We start from the raw sequence: 27,859 nt of genomic DNA on the forward strand, positions 1-27,859 counted from the left end.
CACACACAGGAACACACACACAATCAGAGATATCAAACACACACACACACACATACACATACACACACACACACACACACACAATCAGAGATATCACACACACACACACACACACACACACACACACACACACACACACACACACACACACACACACACACACACACACACACACGCGCGCGCACACAATCCGAGATATCACACACACACACACACACACACACACACACACACACACACACACACACACACACACACACACATACAATCAGAGATAACACACACACACACACACACACAGGAACACACACACAATCAGAGATATCACACACACACACACACACACACACACACACACACACACAGGAACACACACACAATCAGAGATATCACACACACACACACACACACACACACACACACACACACACACACACACACACACACACACACACACACACACACACACACACACACAAACACTATGCTTTGGGCCAAGGCCCTCTCTCTTATCTGTTCCTCTGCTGTCTCCTCTCACACACTGCAGGGCAAACCAGGTGAACCGGGGCCCTCAGGGAAACCAGGAGCCGCCGGTACTCCGGTGAGTGTTCTGTTGCCAGCGCTAACGGCCGCATCTCGCCGTGCGGCCCCGAGTAACGCAAGACTGCCGAGTCCCCGACGGGACAGCTTAGCAATAACAGAGATGGACCAAATGTCCAAAGACCCCATGCTCTAAGTTCCTCAACGATGATTCTCAGCAATTCTTTCCTACTGAAGAAGGCTTTGATTTATGTTATTTGCAAGGTGAATTTATTGTTTCAATAACTCAGGGAAAATAAGTATGTAAGTAAATACTGATCCCCACATAGATCATTATGTACGGTAGTTATAATGGACCCGACCCCATGCCTTGACTCTTTTGGAGTGCAGTTGCAATCCCTCCTCAGAGTCTCTAAATTCTGCGATCACACAATGTGAGTCTGACAGATTGACAGTTGCATGGAATATTGTTGGTTTCGGAGATGAAAAGGGCAAGGATGTGTTGCACTAGAACAGACAGGAAGAAAAGGATATATACAAGTGGATATATATCTATAGATAGATATATAATAGATACAAAAATACTCATGTTGTGTCCAACTTCACAATGCTTGATATCTGAGGTGGTACATGAACCACCACCAAAAGGTTCAGCAGTTCTGAAGATTGCGCAGAAGAGCCTGCTAGTTGAGTAGGAGTTGTAGCAGACCGAGCCGAGAGAATCTTTTAGAATAAGTCGAAGCTTTGGCCTGTTGTCCTATGATACCCCATCCATATTAATTAAGTGTGAGTAGAAAATGCCAGCCAGGTAGATTGAGATGTGAAATGAGATGTGAAATTGGGTCATTTTATTGTATTTTTCGTCAAACAGTTAATTTATAAGACCTCATCACACATTTAATTGAGGTCATAACATCAGATTTAATGAGATATTCTGCTTTGTGCTGTGTCGGCCCATTTCTGATAAGATGTGTTTCTTTGGAAAAGTTAGCCCTGCTGGAAAAGTCCAGTACATAGATGACATAAGGCAGGCTGTGGTTGACAGAGCGTCAGAGAGATCTTAGATGAACCTTTTCAATCCATTCATCCTATTGGCCCACAAATAGTCCTCATCTTTGTACAACACAAATTAAATAACGACTTGCAATATCGTTGTTGTCCTATAGATGGTGCTGTCTCTTTGGTTTCATATAGTGTATTATTCATTCGACAAAATTATTTTTAAGTTACAAGAGAACTATTGACTAGCAAGTGTGAATATAAATATGATCTAAATGGCAATGCTTGTTTAGTTTTATATCAAACTCAACTCGGCACTCCTCAATGGGAGTAACAACTCACCGAATCATGAGATACATTTAATAATTTTCCTGTCTTGGGAATGGACAATGGTTGGTTACTACCAATGTTAAAAATGAGGTTGGCAACGCTTTCAGGTTATGCCTTAAAAGAACACTTTGTCTGTCCTCCCGCTTGCATGTGATTGGAGAGAGACATACGTTCATTCACTATTTGTTTACTAAACCCTATTTCCCTAAGGTCCACTCAGAACCCTTTTATTAGGAATGTTCCGTGATGAGATCAGATCCCAATAAAACAGAACCAAAACAATGTTACCTACTGCAGCTTCAATAAAAAAAAAAAAAGTCTTTAATGAGAAACTGAACATAACATTAGAACAACTCCCAATCAAACCCAGGGTTTATGACCGGAAAGCCTTTTTGATGGGAAATTCCATCACCCTGTGTCTGGCTCCCCCGGCCCCCCAGCCCGGCCGCAGATCCCGTGGTAATATGAATATTAATCGGTTGCAGCTGGTCCCGCCCAGCCGCAAGATTCCTCTGTGAGATTTTGATCCGCGGATGTGGCACACGTCGATACCGGCCAGCGGCTTAATGTTAATCTAGCCCAATCCGCCTCGGTAATGATGGTTGCTATCAGAGTCCAACCTCATGGTGGCCCAGCCACACAAGCACACACGCACGCACACACACACACACACACACACACACACACACACACACACATTCTAACATGCAGCGTTATGAACGCCTGCGTCTCTGCTGTTTCACAGGGTCTTATGGGAAACAAGGGCGAGCCCGGCAACCCTGGATTACCAGGGTTTAGTGGCCCCAAGGGCCCCGCGGTGAGTACTGCACTCTTTCTTCCTCTTCCCTCACATGTTGTGGGCGAGCGAGTCTCCCACTGGAGCCCCGCCCTTTTTGCTCTTGTGTCAGTGATTTAAGAATCCTCCCTAACTTAACCTTTGACCTCCAGGGTCCACACGGTCCGGCCGGCCCCGAGGGGAAACAGGTAGGGGTCGTCCAATGTCATGCGATGCCAGCGATGGCGATGAACGATTCAAGGGCTTGTTGTTCCATCGTCACACCTTGTCCTCCCTGGGTGTGTGTTCTCAGGGGATGCCGGGCAGAGTGGGGGACCGCGGCATCAAGGGAGAAAGGGTGAGCACGCACCAACGCCCCACGCACCCGGCCACGGCCGGACGGACGGAAAGATTGCCTGGAGTCCGTTACGAAGCGAGCGAACACTATACAGCCTGCTACGTTCAATCTTTGTGTGCCTCTCTCCTTTAGAACATGATTCCATTACTTCTTTGAGGCGCGCTCTTACTTTGAAGCTGAACTCACTCTGTTGGTGGTGTGGGCCTAAGAGCGAATGCAGCGCTCCATGGCAGCATGGTTCACCTGTGGGGCCATAGCACTAACACACACTGTCCCCCCGCCTGAAGGGTGACCCGGGAAACAAGGGCGACAAAGGCCACAACGGGGAGTCCGGCATTCCCGGCAACCCCGGAACCCCGGGAAGGAAGGGCCACACCGGGATGATGGGCATGTCAGGGCCACAGGGGGACATCGGCCCCACGGGGCCCCAGGGATCGATCGGTAACCCTGGAACGCCGGGGCCCAGGGTGAGTGACGCCTCCGCAAGCCAAGGTCAAACACTGGACGGACCCTGCCCGCCCCCCCGACCGCGGGGCCAGGGTGTCGGAGCTGTTACCTTTAACACTTTAACACTTTAACGCTGTAACACACAAACGGCTAACGGGTGGCATCACCGTGTCCACTGCCACAGGGAGAGTCGGTGTCGGTGGAGCAGATGCGGCGACTGATCCAGGAAGAGCTCAGTAAACAGTTGGACTGTAAGGCCCCCGCTCGGTTTTTATTCCCCGTGTGACAAATAGACTCGTTTTAGGTTGGACTTCGACATTGTACATGTTCTGCTTTTGGCTGAACATCTCTCTACCGTTTTAATGGTGCATGTTAAGCACTTGGGAAACCTTTTTTTCAAGGTGCTATACAAATATAGTGTCTTATTACAATCATTACTTGCAGGATTTTGCACATTTTGTGGAAAGGCCCCAATGTTTATGTCTTTGGGATTCATGTTTTAACGATGTGTGTGTGTGTGTGTGTGTGTGTGTGTGTGTGTGTGTGTGTGTGTGTGTGTGTGTGTGTGTGTGTGTGTGTGTGTGTGTGTGTGTGTGTGTGTGTGTGTGTGCGCGTGTGTGTGTGTGTCTGCGGGGGTGCAGCCAAACTGGCCTACCTGATCTCTCAGATCCAGCCGGCCCACGTGAAGACCACGGCGGGGCGGCCCGGGACCCCGGGGACGCCGGGGAAGGACGGCTCCCCGGGCCGCCCGGGCTCCCCGGGGGAGCAGGGGATGCCCGGTCAGAACGGAGGGGAGGGCATCCGAGGACCTCACGGCCCCAAAGGTGAGGGGGGGACCGGGGGGCTCGTCCAGGACGGACCTTGGCTCACCCCCGGCTCCAGCACTGTCTGGAGGGGGGGGGGGGCTTTCTGTGGGCCCTGGGTTTGTCAGCGTGGGCGACTGATCTTGGGAAGACACTTATGTAACCACCACAAGTGAAGACGTACGAGTGTTGGGCCCAAAGCACACAGACCATTTGTTTGCCTCCAAAATACAAAAGCGTAAGAGAAAAAATACATCTCTGCCACCATCACGCTTGTGTGCTTTGGACCTCATTATTCGTTTATCAACAATTTGTCAATTAGTTTATTGTAATTAAAATTACACATTTTCTAACGTGTTTATAAAATTGAACCGCCTAATTAAAAGGAATTAATGATCAGTTGATAAAAATAAACATTGGTCAATAAAATTGACCACACCTTGTCAACACCTCTATAGACCCACATGCAAATCAACCACCACACTGCCGAGGCTCCACATTACTCCCAACCCTGGTGCGTGAGAGGGTTTGGTTAGTGTCCTTCTGAACACAGGGTTGGGACCGTGAGCAGTTCATACTGGAGTCTGACACTGGCAACATTCAAACAATGATGTGAACAACAGAACAAGGAAACCAGAAACAAAAGATCGGATCCGAGCGCTGAATGCGCTTTAGCGAGCATCAAGGCACGCAGCGTGAACCAAACCTCAGAGACCAACGTGTTGCTCTCCCACCCAGGTGAACGAGGAACCAGAGGAGAGAAGGGAGAGAATGGCGTCGGGGAGCGGGGAGAGAAAGGACCTGCCGGCCCCATAGGTAACACCGGGTCCCTAACAAGCGACTGTCTTGCAGAAATGTATTCACCTGGAAAAACGTCTTATTGACGCCCCCGCCGTGTCCTCGGGCCAAAGGACAGGCAAACACAATTTGTAGTGCAAAGATGGAAACCCCTGGCGCTTATCGGCCCCTCGTAATATGCTGTGGCCCCGCAATCGGCTAAGTGCTGACATTAGATAACGCACTGGGCATACATCCTGGTTTTACTGGAGGCGAGGCCCGTGAGGCCGTAAATGGAAGGCGAATAGAGAGCTGCATTAACACTGACGTTTGGATACTCCCATCAAATCAGATGGCAGAAGGCGTACGTTGTGGTCCCCACGGCCCCTCGTCCTTATCTGTCTCTATCCCCCCTCTCTCCCAGGCCCAGCCGGTCTGCCCGGCTACGGTAAAGACGGAAGCCCGGGACAAGTGGGCACCCAGGGAGAGCCAGGGAACCCCGGCCCCCATGGGCAGACCGGGCCCCCGGGACCCACCGGCCAGTGCGACCCCAGCCAGTGCGCTTATTACGCTAGCATGGCGTCAAGACCCCACACCAAGAACACCAAGGGGAATTAAAACACATGCACACACACACACACACACACACACACACACACACACACACACACACACACACACACACACACACACACACACACACACACACACACACACACACACACACACACACACACACGCACACACAGGCACACATGAACACATGCACACAGATACACATACACACACACACACACACGCGTAAAATACAAAGAGCTTGAGGTCCAGCTGTATTCATGAACCGAGTGTGTGTTCATATGAATTGAGAACTTTTTACTTTTAGCGCTGATGGTCACCTCACGTGGGAGGGCTGAAGCCCGTGCTGCCGGCCCAGTTTTCATGTTTCTTTTGGGAGGATCAGGGTTTTTTTTTGGAATTGGTCCATTGGTCCATCCACAATATTAACATTGCGATGGATAGAGAGGGCAGCTGAGTACGTTTTTACAATGTTCCATTAGACTATGCATCAGTCAATAGTCATTTTAGTTTTATTTTCCACTTTTTTATGTTCCCAGGTTTAAGATGAAGTTGAAAAAGGGATCCTTTCAGCCCCTCTGAGTGGAGATTCTGGATCCCACTCCTCTGAACCCATCTCCTAGCAGTACTCTCCTGAAACCGTGACACTCCATTAATCCACATCACCCTGATGTTCCCCTGATCCGAGGATCCTAGCTTTGGATTGTATTAACTTCTCGTCAAAGTAGTTCTCTACTTTTATAATAGAGGGGGGCTTAGCCTCATGCGACAATCCAGACACCCAGATTTGTGTTCCGCCATGAATACCAGTCTTGCCTTATCGTTCTTAAGTCAATGACATGTTCAGTTAACTCGGGTTTATCGGATGAAGCACGGACACCCTTTCATCTCTTGCCTGATCCGGTTTGAAGTGACGCCAAAACCCCTTTCCAAAAAAAGCATTGAGTGCTGATGTCTGTTCATCTCTTCACATCGTTATTCTGTCCATTTAAGATGACATGCTTTGGAGTGCTAACCTTTCGTTCATGAAGACCTGTTGGTATTTGTAAGATATGCCTGAGTAGCATATTCATAATGCAGTCCATCTTCAACGAAGATTAAGAAATTAAATATGATTGATGAGGATGTTATGATGTCAGGCCAACTATGTCGTTTTTAATTATTGTAAGGAATTAAAAATGTACAATCATTATCTATGTAGCCTAATACAGCAGAATTTCAATTCTTTCCCATTTGCCTTTCCATGTGCTTATCATCATGGGTATCAATGAGGTAAAAGATGCATGTCACGCAAGGGTGGGTATAAGTGAACCACTTACTCAAATCATCGAAGCATATGTTGAACATACAAGGCGTAAACTTGTTAAAATTAGAGCTGTAATACCATCCAGATATTCTAGCTTCTCGTTTCCCACTGAAACTGTCTGGTCTGGAATGGGCAGCAAAAGATTTCTGAAATTTTTTTTCAAAAAGACTACAGCCAATCAGATTAGATAAATAAGTGATGTCCACTCATAGTTGAGGAATACTCCTCTGTTCATCTTTTAGCCTCGGTGAACATCGGCCTAGTTTGAGTGAAACAGTTGGGATTGCTCTGTCGATGGTTACACATTACTCTGCCGCCGCAATCGTTTTTTTCAAATCTGGAAGTGTGAGTGTGGCGCACCTCGCTTCCTCTCTTCTTTTTTTTGATCTACCCTTTGGGTAACCTCTTGAAGCAGCGTTTTCCTTCTTTGTCCGGTTGGGGCTTACTGAACAGAGACTGGGGAGCCTCACAGAGGGGGGGGGGGGGGGGTTCTCGCTCCTGAAGAGACACAGGGTTTATTATGCGTCCTCTTAAGGAAGGAAATTGGAAGCGTTTCTTTCCCAGAATCCTGCTGGAGGGAGTGAGGCTGCATGGGTATGGGGGCTTTGACTTAACCTCTCTGGAGATGTGTCCTTCACGTCTCCGGTGGGCCAATGAGACCTACTGCGAGGCTCCCTGATCTCAGTTCATGTAGAATCTATTAACTAACCCCTTCACAACATCATTCGTAGTCAAGGTTTACTTTTGTCTCATTTATCCCCCCCCCCCCACACACATTTTTGTATGCTTTCTCCCTTTTTGCTGGGTTTGCAGCTTTGGTTTATGTCATGGAGATGGTCGACGGTGGAATTCATCTCAAAGGAATATTGGAAGCAACCAAACCAGGTTTAGGAAGTGACGCTTTTTTTTTAATTTACTTCTCAACATAACATACAAAACGCAAAATAGCTATAGCTGCAGTGAGAATTCAATGACAGAGTGAGTATTATGGGCTACGGTTTTCTTGCTGCTCACTTTCAATTCACACCCTTACTTGCCTTGCACTACCCTCAACTTACCCGAAGGTTCGCGCTCTATCTACTTTGGCCTATTATTGATCAATGAAACCATACCAGTATTGTTGATGTTATCATTTTGTATACGTCTACTCTGATCCACTATAAGGTAAAACGTCGCAGAGCAAGGTGAAATTGGCTAGCAAACACCTCAATTGCGTAATTTTAATTTTGTGATGCATTGTGTTTGTTTTGTAAATGTCTCCCTTTACAGTTGGCCTTGTTGAATGACGTATCTCCATTCATAAAAATAAGTTATACTACTAAATTATTCATAACGATGCAAATATGTTTATTTACCCATTTGTTATTACAGATTAATTGGTGCTATTCTAAATCAGTATTATGTGTTTTACGTTGGGAGAGATACACACGTTGTACTGTATATTGAAATAAAGACTGGAGCAGATCCATTTTCTAGGAAATCGTTTTTCTTTCTTTCCTCATCATGGGACTGTTGTGTATGTACTGTATAACGACAAAAAACTTTGGATGTTCTTTGTGGAAAAGATTGTGTTTTGACTGAACGCATTCGTTTGACAGCAAACACAGTTTAGGAAAACAAACAGATTGAGGCGGATTGCCTTCAACAGTGGATCTGGAGCCTGTAGCCCTGATCCACCCCATCAAGAACCATACAGCGCCCGCGACGCAGTGATGAGACAAACCCAATGGCCTATTCTTTTACAGCGCATGAACAATCGTACCCTCATGGTGGTGCCTGTTCATGTTTCAATCATGGAGACTTGGTGGTTGAAATAGATTAAGATCATCCAAGCAACTTGTCAAAAACCCATTTTATTACATTATTTGAAAGACCTATAAAAAAAAAAAAAGAACCTATAATCTCAAGTGGCTGGGGATGACTTCATTTTATAATTGTAACATTATGCCTGGTCATTTCTTTGGTAATTATGATGCGATTCCAAAGCTTGTTCTACTGCAACGTATGCAGCTGTTTTTGTTAATATATGTGGTAGTCCATCAGGCAATGAGAAGGAAATATAGATGATATCTTGCTGTGTATCAATGCTGAATGTACACTTTAAAGGAAAACACATTGAGGTGTGTTAATGGAATTGAAAACAACAGGTGTAAAATAAACATCATTCAGTTGTGCCTTTTAACTGCTTTACAACAAAGGCCTTGTTATTTCTGCTGAAAATGCAGAAAGGGGGAGCGCAGACACAATTTTTGCGAGGTCAATCAATGTAAAGCTGCCTCGTACTGGGCCCAGCGTATCAAGAGGGAACGAGAGATGGACAGAGGGATGTGTGAGTGTATGCGTGTGAGGTTTCCTTTGTCAGTGGTAGTCAGATAAAAATCAGGTTGTGCAATTTTTAAATGTCCATTGTGTACTCTATAATTGTGTCTCTGTAATCCCTGTGTCTCTTTTGATCCACAATTTGAATGAAGGCATTTAAAACTGAAAAGAAAAATTGTTTCTCCCAGACCCCTGCCGAACAGGGGGGGGGGGGGACCACGTGGCGTGGAGGTTCACCATTTTGAACCATCTTGTATTTTATTTATATATATATATATATATTGTTATTTTTTCTGTCTCATTGGTTTTTGTAGCTGGAGGACTTCCTTCCAGCGAGCATGTAGAGTGGGGGCGATCTGCCTATGCAGGTGGAGGGGTCGCAAAGTCCTGTGGGGCCCGTGGCCCCCCGGGGCCCCGGTGAGCCTGGGGCGCCGGAGGCCCCTGTCTCCCCGCGGGCGCCGTTCTTGCCGTCCAGCCCGACACCGGGAGTCCCTGCTGGACCTACGACGGAGGTGTTGAGGAAGGGTTAAAATAAAGACATTCATATCATCACATTAGTATATTAGCAGCATACGCATGAGGTGTTAACTGTTGTCCCTAGCAACAGACGGCAGCGGGATGGCATTCTGTGTTTGTTTAGTTCATCTGGGTATGTAATGTACTGGCTCAGGTCCAGAGTTCAGTCTAGCCTTATTGGTACGGTATGTTACAGAGATCATATGGGGTTGTGCTCTTAGACCTGGAAGTGGAGTCCTCCGCCACTGCGTCATTCAATATAAGAGGATAAATTAGGATATGCTTTGTGAGCTGAGCCAGACGTTGCAGATATACAGCTCTTGCTGTACCATGCAGGCCTGTCTGGGTGGCATTGATAAGCAATACAAACAGCACTATATGTTTAAATTGTAATTTGCAACCCCCTTTTCTCGCTCTGCATAACACTAAAGCCCTGAGCAGACTTAGTATTTTATATATACTTGTATATCCCCATTGCATCAGAGTTGAACGGGGTTCCAAGACGCACTCGGCTGATCTTGTTGAACTATGTGACGTAACTCCATGTGTTAATCAAAATACAGCAAGCTGATTGTTTCTGTTAGGTTTTGATCAAACTATGTTTTTCGTGCAATTGGTTGTTAGTGCACCATGTTCATAGGATTTAAATCTTTGTGAGCCTCAAACTCTCCTGTCCCTGATGGGTATAGTGAGCCTATTTATCTCATCACGTGTCTCCCGGTGACTCCGCGCGATTAGATTCCTGCTCCCAACTCAATATAAACGCAACGGCATTTGATAGCTCCATTTGCGTAGGCACTAGTTGGCCCTCCATTTCAGCTCCAATCTTCACGGGGCCAACTTGGCTCATGAGATAATAGGACTTGAGTAACGATTTTATCACTTATTCTGGGTGTACCACATATTATGGTTTGGGATGTGACCGCACATGTCAGATTTCTAGTAGATACAGTATGTGTGTGTGTGTGTGTGTGTGTGTGTGTGTGTGTGTGTGTGTGTGTGTGTGTGTGTGTGTGTGTGTGTGTGTGTGTGTGTGTGTGTGTGTGTGTGTGTGTGTGTCTACCATGTGGAGCGCACATATTTTTGCCTGGCAGGTGTGCTTAGGGTCTATGAGACAAACATAGACACGTGTTGCGTGTTGTCGTTGTTTACCTTGAGTGCCCGGCTCTCCAGAGCTTCCCTTGACTCCAACGCCGTTCTCTCCCGCGTCTCCCTTCCCTCCCTGGGTCCCGGCTTCACCTGCCGGGGGGAACAAGACAGCGCATGTCAGGGGCAACGACGTTGCGGTGTGATCAGGGGCAGACGCCTCGTCCTTCCACTCGTCTTTTGCAGCCGGGTGGGTGAGGAAGGGGAGGAACTGTGAAAGACCTGCGGCAGTGCTCAGATGAGTCCTCGTTTGACGTCATCGATGCATAAACCTGCACTGTGTATGTATGCTCACTGCAGCCGTCACTTCAAATCAAACTTATTTGAAAAGGAGGTATATTCATATTTATAACAAGAGGTGTTTTGCAACACTTCCTGTCCAGCCCGGGCACATGACACCTTGTGTGACGAAGCGCTCCACCATCACAGTCCTTTAGAATGGCCGAGCGGTTGGTCGATGAATTTTTATTCTTTACACATTTAGAACTCAAGTGACAGGTGCATTGTGTGGGTCTGTAGGCAGAGCACAATGCTGGATCTACTTGTGGTCTGTTCTACTCCCACGGTGGAAATCTTCCGCATTCAACGAGAAACAAACAAAGTCAAAGAAAGCTATGTTTCTGGCATACTAAATTACACAACTTTATAAAGAGGAGAGGAGCAACATCAAATCTGACCTTTCTTTCCAGGAATACCAGGAAGTCCAAAGTAGCCCGGAGGCCCTTTGAGGCCCATGAGACCTTGCTCTCCATTTGCTCCTGGGGGCCCGCTGGGGCCAGGGGGGCCAACTAGTCCAGGGGTACCAGGTGAGCCCAGTGCTGCTGGTCTCTTCATCATCTCTTTCCTGAATTCTAGTAGTTGTTCTGACCAGACATGCAAAAGTACAAAAACATTAGTGAGGATAATTTGGACCTACAGATAACTTGTAGGGATGATTATGATTCTTTTTATAATAAGTTGAAGCTGGAAAATACATACCTTCAACAATGACTGAGCAAAGGTCTCTTAGCTTGTCGTCGTTCACTTTAGGACCCTATGACGAGAAGTGGAAAGAAACATACACTTAAATACGAATCCACAATTTTTGGCCAAACAACCTGACCTTTTCATCAATGGGAAAACAGGGCTTTGGTATGTGAAATGAGCTTAATCGATGATCATAAATAGATGAAATCCTGTTCATATTTCTTGGTTAGACTACTCTATTAGCTCTGTTCAGTGAGGACACACTGGGATTCAGTGGTAGCAATGGCCTCATGCTGCGGAATAAAGAAATGCTTGAGAAGGCATGGTAGCTCAGAGATGACCCTGCCTCATTCTGCCAAGTACCATTTACAAAATAGCAGGAAAGTTTATTTATTTCAATCAAAGAAGCGTGTAGGCGGCCAAGCCGTCCAGTAATAGCAGCAGAGGTTGGTGTAGTGCAGTACAGTTCGCTGCTCCAAAACTGAACACGGATAGATACAGAATAGATGAATACAGACGCTGGCCTTCTGAAGAACACCCACATAGCTAAAGCCCCAGGGGGTCGCGTCTCTCCTGTGAGTAATACTAAGTAGACATACAGCAGTATAGGGTGTGTGTGTGTGTGTGTGTGTGTGTGTGTGCGCGCACACACACACACACACACACATCACACACCATATACTGCTGTATGTGTGTGTGTGTGTGTGTGTGTGTGTGTGTGTGTGTGTGTGTGTGTGCGTGTGCGTGTGTGTGCGTGTGCGTGTGTGTGTGTGTGTGTGTTGGTGTTCTAAAGACGTACAGGTAGGCCCCTGGGTCCTGGGGCCCCGGGGATGCCGCTCTCTCCCTCCAAGCCTCGGGGTCCGATGGGCCCGTGCTGGCCCTCGTGTCCTGGCTGACCCGGCCTGCCGTCGGCCCCTGTCGCTCCTCGGTTGCCCTTTGCCCCGAGCTGCAGGGGGCAGAGAAGCTAATGTTAGCCGCACTGACTCAGCCTGGGCTACGTGTGCTCACACTGTAGTCTACAATGTACTACAGTACATCCAATGGGATGAAACGTTGTAATACCTCTCCCCTAACGCCAGAAACACCAGGAGGCCCCTGAAAGACACAAAAACAATATGGCGAGTCAGAAAATACATCTCTTTACTTCTGACTGTGTGTTATGAACAACTTGGCATAGGTCATGACCTAAGAAGACGAGGAGTCCTTGAGAAGCTGTAGAGAAAGTGTACGCTCTGCTACGTAACTTATCAATGCACCATTTGGTTTTTGTTCATACCTATGTACGTAATTTATTTAACGTGAATAAACTAAAAGCAATCCATCAACGTCTTGATCGCCAAGGCATTCTGTCCAAGTCAAGTTGGTCTGAGACCAGTAATAGTGATGAATTACAACGAGAGGATGGGACGTCCAAACTAATGTTTAGTAAATTTAGTAGATTAATCAAAGGGATCCTACTAACATTTGGTTTAAGGCAGAGTTGCTGTTTGATTTTTTTTTGGCACGAAGATGCTCTTTGCCAACTTTGTGCCAAATAACCATTGCTCTCTGTTGGCAATGCTGGCCATGAGTTCCATAGTATCTCTTTAATCAAGACATCTCACCTGGTCGCCCTTAATTCCGGGATCTCCAGAAGCACCATTATCTCCCTGTGAATACAAAGCAGTTGAATTAGCATTCGCAGTCGCTCTGCAGCGGTGTAAAGTGTTTCCAACTCTGTAGACACGTGTGTGGGACGCGGTTCTGTACCTCACTTCCTTTCTGGCCGGATGGACCCATTGGCCCCTGCAGAACAAAACCCACAAGATCACATGAAACGGCATGTTGGACGAACCCGTCCTCCCATCACCTCTCAATGAACCACGAGCCACGCTGTGACTAGCTGAGCAGTCTCACCTGATCTCCTTTGAGTCCAGTGTGGCCCTTTATCCCCATTGCACCGGTGTCCCCCTTGTCCCCTTTGTCCCCCTGTCAGGGAGACAAACACAACAGAAGGCCAGTTGGCGGTCTCTTTCACCTGAAGACCCTCGCCACACTGCGAGTCCACACAGGGGCTCTATAGCGAGAAGCCTGATGAGCTCTGGGTCAAAGGGGAGGTCAAGGGTCACGTGGGGTGCAGCCGCTCACCTGGACGCCCTGTGGGCCTTCTGCCCCCAGCGGCCCCTGCTTCCCGGATTCCCCCTGAGGGTGGAGATAGGGTGGGGGTGGAGATAGGGTTGGGGTAGGTGTGGAGATAAGGTGGGGGTAGGGATTGGGGTGGAGATAGGGTGGGGGTAGGTGTGGAGATAAGGTGGGGGTAGGGATTGGGGTGGAGATAGGGTGGGGGTGGAGATAAGGTGGGGGTAGGGATTGGGGTGGAGATAGGGTGGGGGTGGAGATAAGGTGGGGGTAGGGATTGGGGTGGAGATAGGGTGGGGGTGGAGATAAGGTGGGGGTAGGGATTGGGGTGGAGATAGGGTGGGGGTAGGGATTGGGGTGGAGATAGGGTGGGGGTGGAGATAGGGTGGGGGTAGGGGTTGGGGTGGAGATAGGGTGGGGGTGGAGATAGGGTGGGGTAGGGGTGGGGGTGGAGATAGGGTGGGGGTGGAGATAGGGTGGGGTAGGGGTAGGTGTGGAGATAGGGTGGGGTAGGGGTTGGGGTGGAGATAGGGTGGGGGTGGAGATAGGGTGGGGTAGGGGTAGGTGTGGAGATAGGGTGGGGTAGGGGTTGGGGTGGAGATAGGGTGGGGTAGGGGTAGGTGTGGAGATAGGGTGGGGTAGGGGTAGGTGTGGAGATAGGGTGGGGTAGGGGTTGGGGTGGAGATAGGGTGGGGTTGAGTCACGGTGGTGGGATGAGATCCTCTTAATCACACACTGTCAAACACTGACCCAGTGGTTTGGGACCTGCGACTGTGTGGCTGTGTGTATACAACAGTTTCACTCATAGAGCTCTGCACAGTTGTCTACATTACAACTGCACCTTTGTATACGTGTTCCTAACCGCACTACTTGTATAAAAGACTTTTATATCTTATTGATACTAACCACTCAAAGTGGTCAAGTTTGAGTTCAAATCAGAATTTGACTGACTCCGTTTCGCTGAACTCTGCAGTCACAATAAAATGAGGATGTTCTATTTTATTCAAAATTACACTCAAATTATAGCTGGTAAATTGATCCTGCAGCCCCTCTTAAGATCAAGTCATGACATTTAGCTGGCCCATTTGAGAAACCTTTCCGAGAGTGCCAAGGGGAAGTAGAGCAGTAACGGTGAACGCTTAAAGCTGTAACCTCCTCAAGTGTCTGTCCTCAACTCAATTTAGTGGAGTCTAACTCTGCCGACGTGTGGGGGAGAAAGAGGAAGGAATAACCCACTGTGGCCCCCTTGGCTCCTGGTTTTCCATCCTCTCCTGGCTCTCCTTGCTCGCCCTAGAAAAAATGGAAAGAGAGAGAGAGTATTGTGGAAATGAGGAGATGTCAAAACGTGTGCTCCGTGTGGGTGTCGGTATGAATGAGAATGCTTCAGAGACATGAGACTGAATGAGCTGGAGGTCCCGGGTAGAGATGATGCTACAAGAGGCTGTCCCCCCAGCACTCATTAGTAAAACACTAAGGGACAACGTTTCGGGACAATGTCATCTCTGTTTCTTGATACTGATGAAGGGGAACCTAGCAGTCATTCCCCAAATAACGCAAAGATGAATATCCAATTGAAGGATAGCAAGATCAGATACTGTTTGGCTCAGGGAGTATCCAAGGTATACAAAAGGATTTGTGGTTTCAGACTGCATGGTTACAAATCCCAGTGTATGCATAGTACTTGAGGGTAAAGCCTAACAAAGTGATCCGAAACGCTCACCGCCTTTCCAGATAGTCCGACTGGCCCCACAGCTCCCTCAGCACCCAGATCTCCCTGAAATATACGTAACATGAATGTAAGAAATGCATTACATTTTCAAAAATAACATCAGCCACATGCCACATGAAACTAATAGACAGGCAGTTTAAATTACCTTCTCTCCAGTGGGTCCAACCCCTCCCTGTTTCCCTGGAAGGCCCTGGTGGAAGGAGAAATAGGAAAACACCACAGAGAAACAAAGCAATTTGTCATTGGGACATAAAGTCAATGAAAGTGTTTCTCTTCGCACTAATCCGGCCCCTCTTGTATACAGTGGGTCTTTTCTGCTCCGAACCAGAAGCTTCTCTCTCATATTACATGGAACACAGCCAAATCAGGCGCCAGGGGAGTTATAGGGCCATTGATTAACCATAAAAGCCAAACTTGGCTATAATAGTTCTGGGTGTTTGCCTTATTGAAGGAGTCAATCAGTTTTAATGTTGTGCATATCACGGCATACACAATTGTATTCACAGTATTTAGTCGTTGAGCAAAGTGGTTCTCAACTAGTGTAGCCTCCGGACCCAAACGTGTCATCAGGTCACGACACAAAAATAATTACAATAATCATTTACCGATGTTGCAGTTATCAATGATGTAGGTTATAAACATGGAGCTAACAAAAATCTGCGACAATTGAGAACAATGGCTCACTATTTCATTGAGACTCAATGAAATAGTGAGCCATTGATTAGTTCATTCATGGGCTTCTTTCTACAGATGAAGGATGGTCCTCTGAAACCAGTTCATTACTGGTTAAGCAGACAGATTCAGAAACCTAGCATTAAAGAAGGACAGTCTCACTCTGCCATTTTCTAATATAAGACACTTCTGCTTCCTCCGCACATCGTGAAAGATCGCTGTCTGGAGAACGTAAATCCTCTGTGCAGAGCTGTGTATGCAGAACAGGGATGAGACCTCTAGTTTTATATGGTCTGCATTACCCAAAGCCATGGCCTTCTGTCCCCTGTGCCCATAATGTGGTTTATTTGTGTCCATTATTTCAAACATATTACCGCAGGAAAGTATTAATTCACAAAACAACAAAAAATATCGATATTGGCCTGCTGCATAATTTGTGTAGATGCAAATATGTATCGTACTTTAGATCACCTCCCTTGTATGTGTAGACAAATTCAATTGTGTCATCATTTTACACAGCCCTTCTCTAAATCACTAATGAAATAATTTGTAAAAACAACAAAAAAGTACTCACCGGGATTCCCACAATGCCCCTGACACCAACGATTCCTGCAACGCCAGCCTCTCCCTGTGGCAGTAGATTAGCAGCATGGATTAATATGTCTTTCATAGGGACGCACACACACACACACACACACACACACACACACACACACACACACACACACACACACACACACACACACACACACACACACACACACACACACACACACACACACACACACACACACACACACACAGGTGTGTGTCCAAGAGTTTGTACAGCAGCATGCATCAATGTGTCTTTCACAAACACACTCAACATTGTGTCGAAGAGTTTGTATAGTAGAATGTGTGTGTGCCAGTGTGAGTATGTGAGTACTGTACGTGATTGTATCTGTGTTGTGTGTGCATGCGTGCTCATGCGTGCGCGCGTGGGTGCGTTTGTATGCACGCGTGTGTGTGTGCGTGCATGTGCTTGTGTGTGTGAGGCAGGAAATCACCTTGCTCCCGTCCACACCGGGGATACCATCCATGCCATCTTTGCCGGCTTCCCCCTGATCCACAACAACATCAGTGATTACTTACACAAACAGAGCCACATGGTACCGGTAGAATCCTGTGCACTTCAGTTCGCTCCCCTCTCTCTCTCCTTTGGAGAGGACAATGTTTACAGCAAATGGAAATGAGGCCATAGATCATAAAAGTACAAACGGCAGCGTGAGTGGTGGAGATTTGTAAGTGCTTGGCTGCCTGCAAGTGAACCCCATTCATACGCTGCATTCAAATATGTATTCTGTTCCCACCACCACCCACGGGCCTCATCACCGAGACAGTAACTCAAATCTGCTTAGCTTAGAGGGCAAACACAACATTCCTTTATTACCTAAATTAAAGTGGCCTCCTCTTTTTTGGACGCACGCTGTGGTGTTGAATTCTGAACAGGCTTGATGTCACATAACGTGAACACTGTGAAGGAGGGCACATCTGGTAACCCACAGCAATCCAGTCTTGAGTTATCCTATGTGATTGATTTACTATGCGTCTACTTCACCTATTCTATTGATAATATTTGAATGTAATTTGTATTCCATTGCTTGCTAATAACAGAGTTAACATGGGAAAACTTTAAAAAGGATCAATGTGTTTTTCCAGTTGTTATCGGTCCACTTATAAGGGCTGGCAGGCAGCACAAGGCAGATATAAGAGCACGGAAGCAGCCATTGGAGATGAATGAGATGTTGGTGTTGAAGAAGCATATTATGCTTGGTTTCTTACGGTTTCTCCTTTGTCTCCTTGGATACCCTGCTCGCCTGGTGACCCGACCGCTCCCTAATGATACACACGGGGGTAGAGGGAGCTTTAAATCCACTGGCTTAGATGTGAAGAGGCAGCCACAGTAGCTCACCGATAAAAAGGACCATAGGGGAGGAATTGTCTTCTCACCTCATCCCCCTTAGGACCCTCCAAACCCTGACGTCCTCGTACACCTTCCACACCCTAGCGTAGCAGAAACGCAAACCACATCGCATTGTCAGCATCTCGGAGAGAGTCAATCTGCGTTTCACACACTGTACCATATCAAAAGCCTTCCCTTTTGAGGGAACAAACAAAGGGAAGCGTGTCTTGGAAGCGCGGTGGATACGGAGCGGATCCAAGTGAGACTGACTTACGGGATTTCCGGGCGGCCCAGTCGGACCCACGTTGCCATTAAAACCAGGAGGACCCTGGAAACAAGCAGACAGAGCGAGAGAGTCAGCCGTCCGCTGGGGCCGCCGTGGGGCCTCTGAACGGAGGGAACGCCTCAGCTCTGCATTTGAAGCAATGACGAAAGCATGGGATTGTTTATCTTACTCTATCTCCTTTTTCGCCCGCTGTTCCCGACAATCCAATGGGCCCTCTTTGTCCCTAGATACAGGGGGAAAGCGTTAGTTGACACAGTTACACTTGGTTGGGTATCTGGTTCCTGACACAGGACAACAATTATAGCCTGTGTGGAGCCCATGCTGCAGCATTGGTGATCAATACAGGCTATGATTTATGAAGAACTACAGTGGTGTTGGAGATGCCGCCTCTTACGTCGTCGCCCATGTGTCCTTGAGGACCTGCAGCCCCGGGAAGTCCGTCTGCTCCCTGGAGATGAGTGGATGAATAATAATCCCATTAGAGCCTTGTTCCATGCTACGGGGAAAAGGTTTTACATCATTTCCTTGAAGTTTGAAAATAAACGACGCGCTATTCGTCAACACCTTATTGCCGCACTGTCTGCCTCATTCATCACGGGTACAGGAGGGGGATATTCTACTTTCTTAGCCACCGATTTATCTTTAGTTCCCTTACATTGGTGGGACTGGGTTAGAAGGGCTACCTACATTTTGTATGCATGCATGACTTAATGTAGCAACTTTGTATATGCTTACTGAAGGAGGGATCCTGAGCGTAGCAGCAAAAACCTTTTCATAGTTGACATAAAAGCTTTGCTAATGTAGCTTGAAGAAGTTGTAGTATTAGTCAACAACAATCAATATCCCAAGCTACTCCTGGGCACCATTGGTTCTTCTAGCATCTAATTCCAACATCTTCTAGTCCATATCATCAGCCTAGGATACACCCATTAAGGGAAAGTAAACAGAGACATAACCGTGGAAATATCAGTTTAAGATATAGTTTAGGAGGCACAGAAAAAGCCTTATGATTACCAATAAGGGATAGAATATTGAAACTATTTTGTCATTGCATTATGTTACTTTTCTACCACAGCTATCTACATCATTAAATATACATCTGAACTTACTGTCTCGGACGTTTCTTTCAAATAAAACCCTGACCATCCAAGTTAACCCATACAGGGAATGTTTTTCTCGATAAATCGTTGTTCATAAATTATGATGTCCTCCACCATGGGAGCATCTCTTTGGGGAAATTATATGGCTGAAGCTGTAGCTATTAGTTAGAAAGTTACTAGTGGGGAAACTTATACTGCAGGTTTCATTTGTGTGAATAAACCAAAAGAAAACACCTACTTGTGCTCCGTCTGTGCCGGGTGTCCCAGGGTCCCCATCGCTACCTTTGTGTCCCTGGTGGGGAACAGGAGAGCAGTCAACACCCCAAAAACCCAATCAACTCAAGAAATGGACAGTGCTGGAGAGCTGAACGGAAACTTTACAATATTGCCTGAAGAGCACGGGAACAGGAGGGAATTGGGAGGAACGCTTGGCTTAGCCGTGAACTATTGACTGATTGACCTTTGTTAGACGTTCCCTCACCTTCATGCCTGGAAGCCCTGCCAGTCCTTGTGGTCCTGCGGGGCAAGCAGCTGGACACTGCACACATCAGGAGATAGACGGAGAGAGAGAGAGAGAGAGAGAGAGAGAGAGAGAGAGAGAGAGAGAGAGAGAGAGAGAGAGAGAGAGAGAGAGAGAAAGAGAGAGAGAGAGAGAGAGAGAGAACGAGAGACAGAGAGAGAGAGAGAACCAGAGAGATAGAGATAGAGAGAACGAGAGAGAGAGAGCGAGAGAGTGAGAACCAGAGAGAGCGAGAGAGAGAGAGAGCGAGAGAGTGAGAACCAGAGAGAGCGAGAGAGAGAGAGAGAGAGAGCGAGAGAGAGAGAGAGAGAGAGAGAGAGAGAGAGAGAGAACCAGAGAGAGAACCAGAGAGAGAGAGAGCGAGAGAGTGAGAACCAGAGAGAGAGAGAGAGAGAGAGAGAGAGATGCAGGCGGACCAACCAGCAAGAAGACAGACAAGACGAGAAGACGAGTCAGACGGAAACCGTAAACGTGCCCTTAAAACTTTGACAAAATGTACACATTTTCAACTTGAAATATAATTGACTAGAAAGGATCGAGAGAGGCGAGACAGTAAACCAAATTTGACTGCAGTCTTCCCAAAGGAGAGTTGTTGTTTTTTTCTCGCAGCTCTCCGATGGCGTGATCCTTAATCCACCGACATACATGCACCGTGAACCGCTTGCATGCGCACACACAGAAGAAGTCTGCTCTGTAGACAGGCTGGAAGGTAAAAAAAACACACTCACAGGTTCCCCACTCCCCTCGGGGCTGCCGACACCAGGAGGCCCCTAGAACACACAGCAGGGAGAACCACATCTAAAACTGAAGGTTTAGATGTCCCCGCGAGGAAAACTCCCAGAGGGTGAACAGAACAAACACACATTGGCATGTATCCCACACTTTCCCTGCGTGCGTCCCATACACCGGAAGCGACATCACCCACTACAGACATCACCAGTCAGAGAAATCAGGCGGTTGGTTGCACTTTTTACCAAGACGACGTTTGAGCCCATTCAGACGTTGAAGAAGATGAAGAAGACGAAGGGGGTAAAGAAAACAGGCTGAGACACGAGAGCATGACCCAGCAGAGTGTTTAACTGGAGAAGAGGACCAACAAGGGGACATCTCTGCTTACCATAGGCCCCGGTGGTCCTGGAAGGCCGGGAACACCCGGGTTGCCATTACTCCCCCTGGTACCTGGGGTGCCCTGCCAAAAGAGCCAAGCAGGGATTGAACTGACACATACTGGCAAACTGGTATTTTAGAGGTTGGTTGTCATCACTGAGGACCAAAGCAATCAAAAGGATTCCTGAAGAACCTTCCAGATATTCATCCATCTCACCTCCGGTCCGATGTTCCCCTCGTCTCCCGGAATTCCAGGTTTCCCGGGGGTTCCCTGTGAATGCAGATGTTTACTCCACGTTGGATTTTGATGTAATATTCAATGTCAAAAAGGATGTCTGTGGTTAAAGTAGAAGAGTATACTGCAGCTCTGACAAACACATACAGCTGGTCCTTCTGTGGCCGGCCCCTGTCGAGGAAAAGCAACAAGAGCAGAATATGAGTACAGCTGTAATGCTGGGAAGACGATTCAATCACCCAAGCCTCCCGTTCCGGTCCCAATATGGACAGTAGGACCACAACTGTCAGAAACAGTATCCACTTCTTAGTCGCAAAACTGCCAGCAAAGTTTAGATTGTGAAACTCATTAATTTGTTAGCAAATGTAATGTCATTAATTCCGTGGTCTATTTGACTTATCACAATGTCTATGTAATATCTATTCACAGCCTAGATTGGAGATGCAATAACTGAACACATTCTGAACACTAGTGATAGGTGAATATGCTTTATGTGGTGTGTCTGTTAGCATTAGTTGGTCTTCTTTTCCACTTACAGGGGGTCCTGCTATGCCAGGAAAACCAGGAAGTCCCTGTGATCAGAGACAAAAACCAATCAGGATAGGAGAAGGAATAATATTAGAGTTTGTATAGGAATCGGCCTCACGACCATAGATAAAAGTAAATGCCCTTCTAATCTCAGGTTTACTTACTCTTTCTCCGACAGGCCCTCTTGGACCCATTGAGCCAGGGGACGCCTGTGTACAGAAAGAACATCACCATCTCACATACACTATCTATACGTTCTACTTTAAAACACAGTCATCCACATATATACAGGACTGCCACACCAGCCCATTCACACATTGTGATAAAATCAGTATGTAACAACAAAAAATCTCACAAAAATGCGCACACAATTAACTAATACACATGCAAACACTAAACAGATGCACACACAGGCTCAAACACATGCTCACACACACATATGTTCATAAAACAGCGTGATACCAGTCTCACTCAAATGCATGCTTATCAACTCACTTAAAGAAACACACACACAAACGTGTTGCTCCAAACTGTGTGTTACAACCCTCTAACTTAATAGCACACATCTCACCTCACGAATTAGCATGCAACACGCATGCACAAACACACCCATGCTCACACCCATGCTCGCACGCACACACACACACACACACACACACACACACACACACACACACACACACACACACACACACACACACACACACACTACAATAAGACGTGTGACGGGAGGAGGATGCCTACAGCAGGTCCCGGGAGGCCGCCCAGGCCCCTCTGTCCCGGCAGGCCGATCTCCCCCTGCTCCCCCTTGGGGCCCTGAGGGGAACAAGCAGCAGCACGGGATGACACAACAAACAAGATACCCATAAAAACATCTTCATCTCGCCCCTGCACGTCGCAGGGCACCGTTGCTAGGCGACGGTGCAGGAGGTGACGGTCAACATGGAGTGCATCAGAGTGGTGTAATGTCGCTGGGCAATCGGGCGTGAAGCCGCAGTGTCAGATGTTCTGGTGTGGACCAGAGGAACTGAATGACGGGAGAGCAGGATGAGGGAGATTTCGAGAAACAGAGTAAATAGGCCCAACCGTCTGCTTACTTACAGTTGCTCCGGGATTGCCAGTTGTCCCCGGGAGACCCTGAGGGAGATAGCAGACCAGCCAGGTGTTAGTCGGTGCGAGGTCTGCTGCGTTGATGACTTTTAACGTGCTCATGGTGCTGTTTTGTTCTATGACTTCGTTTTGGAAGACGCTTCATTCCAAAATAACGCTGAATAGAGATGCTTAGAGACTGCATAGGGGCTGACCACAGGTTGACCTTAGACACGGGGGTTCAACAAACTACCTTTGAGCTTGCAGTAGAACTCCCCTATAGCCACAACAATATCTGAAAGTCGCCCTTAAAGTGTTTTTCATGTGGTATTTTAGTTTTTCTATGCTTGTATTGCTTTGTCTATTGATATAATATAGACACTACAATTATTCTGTTTCTCTACTCCTTCTCAAGTCTCAATTATCGGACAGCACTAATGTGTCCCTCATTATGTAAATGCAGGGGAACGCCCTCTGGAGCCGACAGTGATTAGACCGTACCCCAGGGTACCGACCGCTGCATTAAGGTTAAACCCCATTAAAATGGGTTCCCAGTGACCTTTTGGAAATTCAAAACACCTAAAGTTGGGAAGAAGTACTTCTGTACTAAAAGTTTCCATCAGACAAACACTGAGCTCAGACTTATATATATCCCGTGGCAATCATTCCTGCAGCATTTTTCTCCCATCAGTTGTTGCATATTGCTATGCCATGAAAAGTTCATGTACAGGTTTGGAAGTTATGATCATAGTACTTTATTTTGATACGGTATTATTGATTGACCACTCAGACAACAGTATGCATGTATGTGCTCAAATGTTAATAAATATTTCCAAATAAGTCCTAAAGGCCAAGAGTCTAAACAGATTCAGTTCATTGAGACACACAGGATCCTACTCACATCCCTCCCGTCTCTGCCGTTCTCCCCTTGGGGCCCCCGCGGGCCCTCGGGGCCGGGCGCGCCCGGGGGTCCTTGGAATCCCTTGTCCGGCTGGCACACGGAGGGACAGGGTGAGCAGCGTTACCACGGCGGAGAGCACCAGAACACAGCGGCACGCAGAAGGTAGCAGACCCAGAGTCAGTGTTATGAGCGGGGAATGTTTACCCTACGGAGACGCCTCTGAGAGAGGGGCTATCAGGCCTCTGAGAGAAGGGGCTATGAGGCCTCTGAGAGAAGGGGCTATGAGGCCTCTGAGAGAAGGGGCTATGAGGCCTCTGAGAGAAGGGGCTATGAGGCCTCTGAGAGAGGGGCTATGAGGCCTCTGAGAGAAGGGGCTATGAGGCCTCTGAGAGAAGGGGCTATGAGGCCTCTGAGAGAGGGGCTATGAGGCCTCTGAGAGAGGGGCTATGAGGCCTCTGAGAGAGGGGCTATGAGGCCTCTGAGAGAGGGGCTATGAGGCCTCTGAGAGAAGGGGTTATGAGGCCTCTGAGAGAGGGGCTATGAGGCCTCTGAGAGAGGGGCTATGAGGCCTCTGAGAGAGGGGCTATGAGGAGACTATCACCCCTCTGAGAGAGGGGCTATGAGGCCTCTGAGAGAGGGGCTATGAGGAGACTATCACCCCTCTGAGAGAGGGGCTATCAGGAGACTATCACCCCTCTGTGAGAGGGGCTATCAGGAGACTATCACCCCTCTGTGAGAGGGGCTATGAGGAGACTATCACCCCTCTGAGAGAGGGGCTATGAGGAGAATATCACCCTCTGTGAAGAGGGTCTATCACTCCTCTGTGAGGAGGGTCTTTCAGGAGGGTCTACCACTCCTCTTTGAGGAGGGTCTTTCAGGAGGGTCTACCACTCCTATGTGAGGAGGGTCTATCAGGAGGGTCTATCACTCCTCTGTGAGGAGGGTCTTTCAGGAGGGTCTATCAGGGGGGTCTACCACTCCTCTGTGAGGAGGGTCTATCAGGAGGGTCTATCACTCCTCTGTGAGGAGGGTCTTTCAGGAGGGTCTATCAGGGGGGTCTACCACTCCTCTGTGAGGAGGGTCTATCACTCCTCTGTGAGGAGGGTCTATCAGGAGGGTCTACCACTCCTCTGTGAGGAGGGTCTATCATGGATCAAACTGACCGTAGATTTCAAGATTTGAACACACCAGACGTGTTTGTGTCCATGTGCTTCACAATTGTAGCAGTGATATTCTGTCCCCAATCCAGTTAAAAGACGTAATGCACACACTGATTGTGTGTTGTACGTCCTGGCACTTAATGTACCCACTTATTGTATGTTGTACGTCCTGGCAAAAATAAAAGTACTTAGCATTATGTAGCATATTTTCCTAGCTATCTTTGTTGCATACAGTGAATGGGTTAACCTAGTGATTGTTAATGCTTTTCCCTTGGTTCTATGAACCTCCTTACTGTACCGACAGCGATATATTGTTTCACCATCTTCCGACAAATGTAGATCGCTTTGGATGGAAGCATCTGCTAAATGCCCTAAATGTAAAATGTAAATGTAAAGAGAATCATCCCGTGAGCCGATTCTCTAGCTGTCATAAGGTTAATTTCTGCTATCATCTGCATGGAGGTCAATATTGGTGATCTTTGACCTTTGAGTTGCTGGTCATCCCATAGCAATGCATAGCAAAGCTATGGCTGTTCACAGTGCTGATAACAATGAAAACATGTACCTTATGAACAGACAAACTAACATACAAGTATTTATCGATACAAACAGAAAAACTACGAGACAACAAAATCCACAAACAAACAAACATTTGAAGAAAAACACACCACCACAAAACATCAGACTGCACGCAGAGGAAAATGAGGAAAAAGCGCGACAGGGATTGAGAGAAAAAAGATTTGATCCAAAAACAAAAACACACAGAAAACACACCGAAGAGTAGAAAAATAAATACCTCAGCATTGGCAAACATCTGAAGAAGCAAGAAAAATCAGATACATATGGAGTTAGTGAAAACAGTCGCACCAAACCACCCTTAACCAAAAGTCTCATTAGAAGCCAAAACTGACAACAGTTTTTGCTTCTAATATGTTGATTTATGTTAGAAGCGAGAAATAAAATGTTCAGCTTCTAACATAAATCAACATTGTTTTTGCAATTCTCTATGTATCGTCTTTTTTAAGTGTTTGAAGGGCAGAGAGGATACATCTTACAGGAGAGAATATAGCCATAACCACTATTGAAAATAGTGGTGATCAAAAAAAATAGGAAGTACAGTTTATAAAGAGGGAAATAAACAATGTTCATAAAAGGTGTTACTGTATAGAACAACTAGGGTGAAGGTTTGTATCATTAGAAATCAAACATGTTTTGCAAGTGTGCAAAAAGTTGGCCAAATGAGGCAGAAAGAAGCAGGGACGCCTGTCATCTTGAACCAAATAAAGAGGGGGCAGTCATACAAATGGTGAGGGAATCAAACAGGTCATTGTCCCCATCTTGCCTGTACCTCAGTGGCGGGCAGCTCGCTGCAGCTCTCCCTCTGAGCCCTCTTTGGGTCACAGTGAATCAACATCCACTGGAGCTCAAACTGAAAGAGAAACAAAGGCGCTTCAGAAATTTAAAATGTCATTGTTCATTAAAATAAACACATTTCCAAATACCCTTTTTGTTTCTACATAAATGTTTAGTCACAGGTAAAACGGTTTCTTTAGGGGGTTAAAACCCGGGACGTCTTTCTAAACGCGTGGTCTTCCGAGACTGATTGTGCTGAAGGAATTAACATTCGTCACTCACTCTCGCTCTGTTTCCAGCAAAAGCCCAGCTGAGAGGCTTTGCAGGAGCAGCAGCACTTAAGAATTATAGCACAGCTCAGCACACAAATAAACCGTAGCAACTTGTTTGGATGCTGCTGAGGCAGAAAGCAGCGTTTTACTGATGGAAGTAGTGGCACAGTTGATGACCAGTATCGTGCAGGAGAGTAACAACGCTAAAACCTCTGCTGACATCACCACACCCAGGGTGAGATTCAGAAAGTACCTTTTAATAACCTGGAAAGAGGCTGTCACTGAGTTTTGATTTGGTTGTTTCGCTACTCCAATTAAGTTAGCGGGAAGTTGTGAGTCCAACAACCACACCTAGTCACACAACCCCCCCTCCCAGACTTTATTTCAGCCGATATAGGCTGAAATAAAGTCAAGAGTTATTGCATCTAAATCCGAAACGTAATTTAAGTGCATTGGCCGAACACTCGCTACAAGAAGCGGTCATCTTCATAAAGCTAACCAAAGTTAAACTTTTGTCCCTCCCCTTTACAGTTGCCGTGATCACCCGACTGCCGCAAGCCTTCCCACAATCCCTTGCCCCACGCGAGCATGCGTCCAGCACGCGTCCAATACAAAGTAAACGGGAGGCGAGTGCCACACTCAAGGCCACGCGTTTGGCCTTGACTTCATTCAAGGCGGCACGCCTTGGCCTTGACGCCATTTTCAATTACAGTACGACGGGATGTGGCTCAGGAGGTAGAGCGGATTGACTGGTTACCGGAAGGTGCTAGTTCGATCCCCCGAGTGTCGAGGTGTCCCCTGACACCTCACCCTAACTGCTCCTGACGAGCTGGCTGTCGCCTTGCTCGGTGTGCGAATGTGTGAATGAATTGTTGTCACTTTGGATCAAAGCGTAAACAAAATTAAACGATTATTAGCAACGCTACTAAAAAGGTTTGTCCGAGCCTCTACTCACCACCACAGAGGCCTCGGCGTCCGTCTCCAGGCGG

At 47.1% G+C, this 27,859-nt stretch overlaps 2 protein-coding genes across 4 annotated transcripts in view; one reads left to right on the forward strand and one right to left on the reverse strand.

Annotated features, from left to right (window-relative positions):
• The window catches only part of col22a1 (collagen, type XXII, alpha 1), a 47,160-nt gene extending 38,769 nt beyond the window's left edge, over positions 1 to 8,391 (forward strand). For all 3 annotated transcript variants that reach the window (XM_060042677.1, XM_060042678.1, XM_060042679.1), the window contains 9 exons: positions 548 to 601; positions 2,615 to 2,686; positions 2,818 to 2,853; positions 2,958 to 3,002; positions 3,290 to 3,469; positions 3,634 to 3,700; positions 4,091 to 4,273; positions 4,991 to 5,068; positions 5,454 to 8,391. In XM_060042677.1, the coding sequence (XP_059898660.1) occupies positions 548 to 601; positions 2,615 to 2,686; positions 2,818 to 2,853; positions 2,958 to 3,002; positions 3,290 to 3,469; positions 3,634 to 3,700; positions 4,091 to 4,273; positions 4,991 to 5,068; positions 5,454 to 5,647 (909 nt within the window). In that variant the 3' untranslated portion in view covers positions 5,648 to 8,391. The remainder of the gene's footprint in view (positions 1 to 547; positions 602 to 2,614; positions 2,687 to 2,817; positions 2,854 to 2,957; positions 3,003 to 3,289; positions 3,470 to 3,633; positions 3,701 to 4,090; positions 4,274 to 4,990; positions 5,069 to 5,453) is intronic.
• Positions 8,392 to 8,748: 357 nt separating this feature from the next.
• Positions 8,749 to 27,853, reverse strand: LOC132450675 (collagen alpha-3(IX) chain). Its single transcript, XM_060042680.1, has 34 exons — positions 27,826 to 27,853; positions 26,594 to 26,674; positions 26,042 to 26,059; positions 24,086 to 24,175; positions 23,197 to 23,232; positions 22,840 to 22,911; positions 22,260 to 22,304; positions 22,104 to 22,139; positions 21,715 to 21,738; positions 21,550 to 21,603; positions 21,343 to 21,414; positions 20,954 to 20,995; positions 20,187 to 20,243; positions 19,944 to 19,997; positions 19,000 to 19,053; positions 18,775 to 18,828; positions 18,594 to 18,647; positions 18,367 to 18,420; positions 18,199 to 18,252; positions 17,424 to 17,477; positions 16,952 to 17,005; positions 15,851 to 15,895; positions 15,697 to 15,750; positions 15,213 to 15,266; positions 13,986 to 14,039; positions 13,755 to 13,826; positions 13,608 to 13,643; positions 13,463 to 13,507; positions 12,921 to 12,953; positions 12,658 to 12,804; positions 11,871 to 11,925; positions 11,570 to 11,755; positions 10,899 to 10,985; positions 8,749 to 9,731 (listed from the first exon to the last, which is right to left on the reverse strand). The coding sequence occupies exons 2-34, from the start codon at positions 26,657 to 26,659 to the stop codon at positions 9,529 to 9,531; spliced, it is 2,115 nt and encodes a 704-aa protein (XP_059898663.1). The 5' UTR covers positions 26,660 to 26,674; positions 27,826 to 27,853; the 3' UTR covers positions 8,749 to 9,528.
• Positions 27,854 to 27,859: the final 6 nt, after the last annotated feature.

The sequence above is a fragment of the Gadus macrocephalus genome, chromosome 22 (genome assembly GCF_031168955.1).
Source record: "Gadus macrocephalus chromosome 22, ASM3116895v1".
NCBI lineage: Eukaryota > Metazoa > Chordata > Actinopteri > Gadiformes > Gadidae > Gadus > Gadus macrocephalus.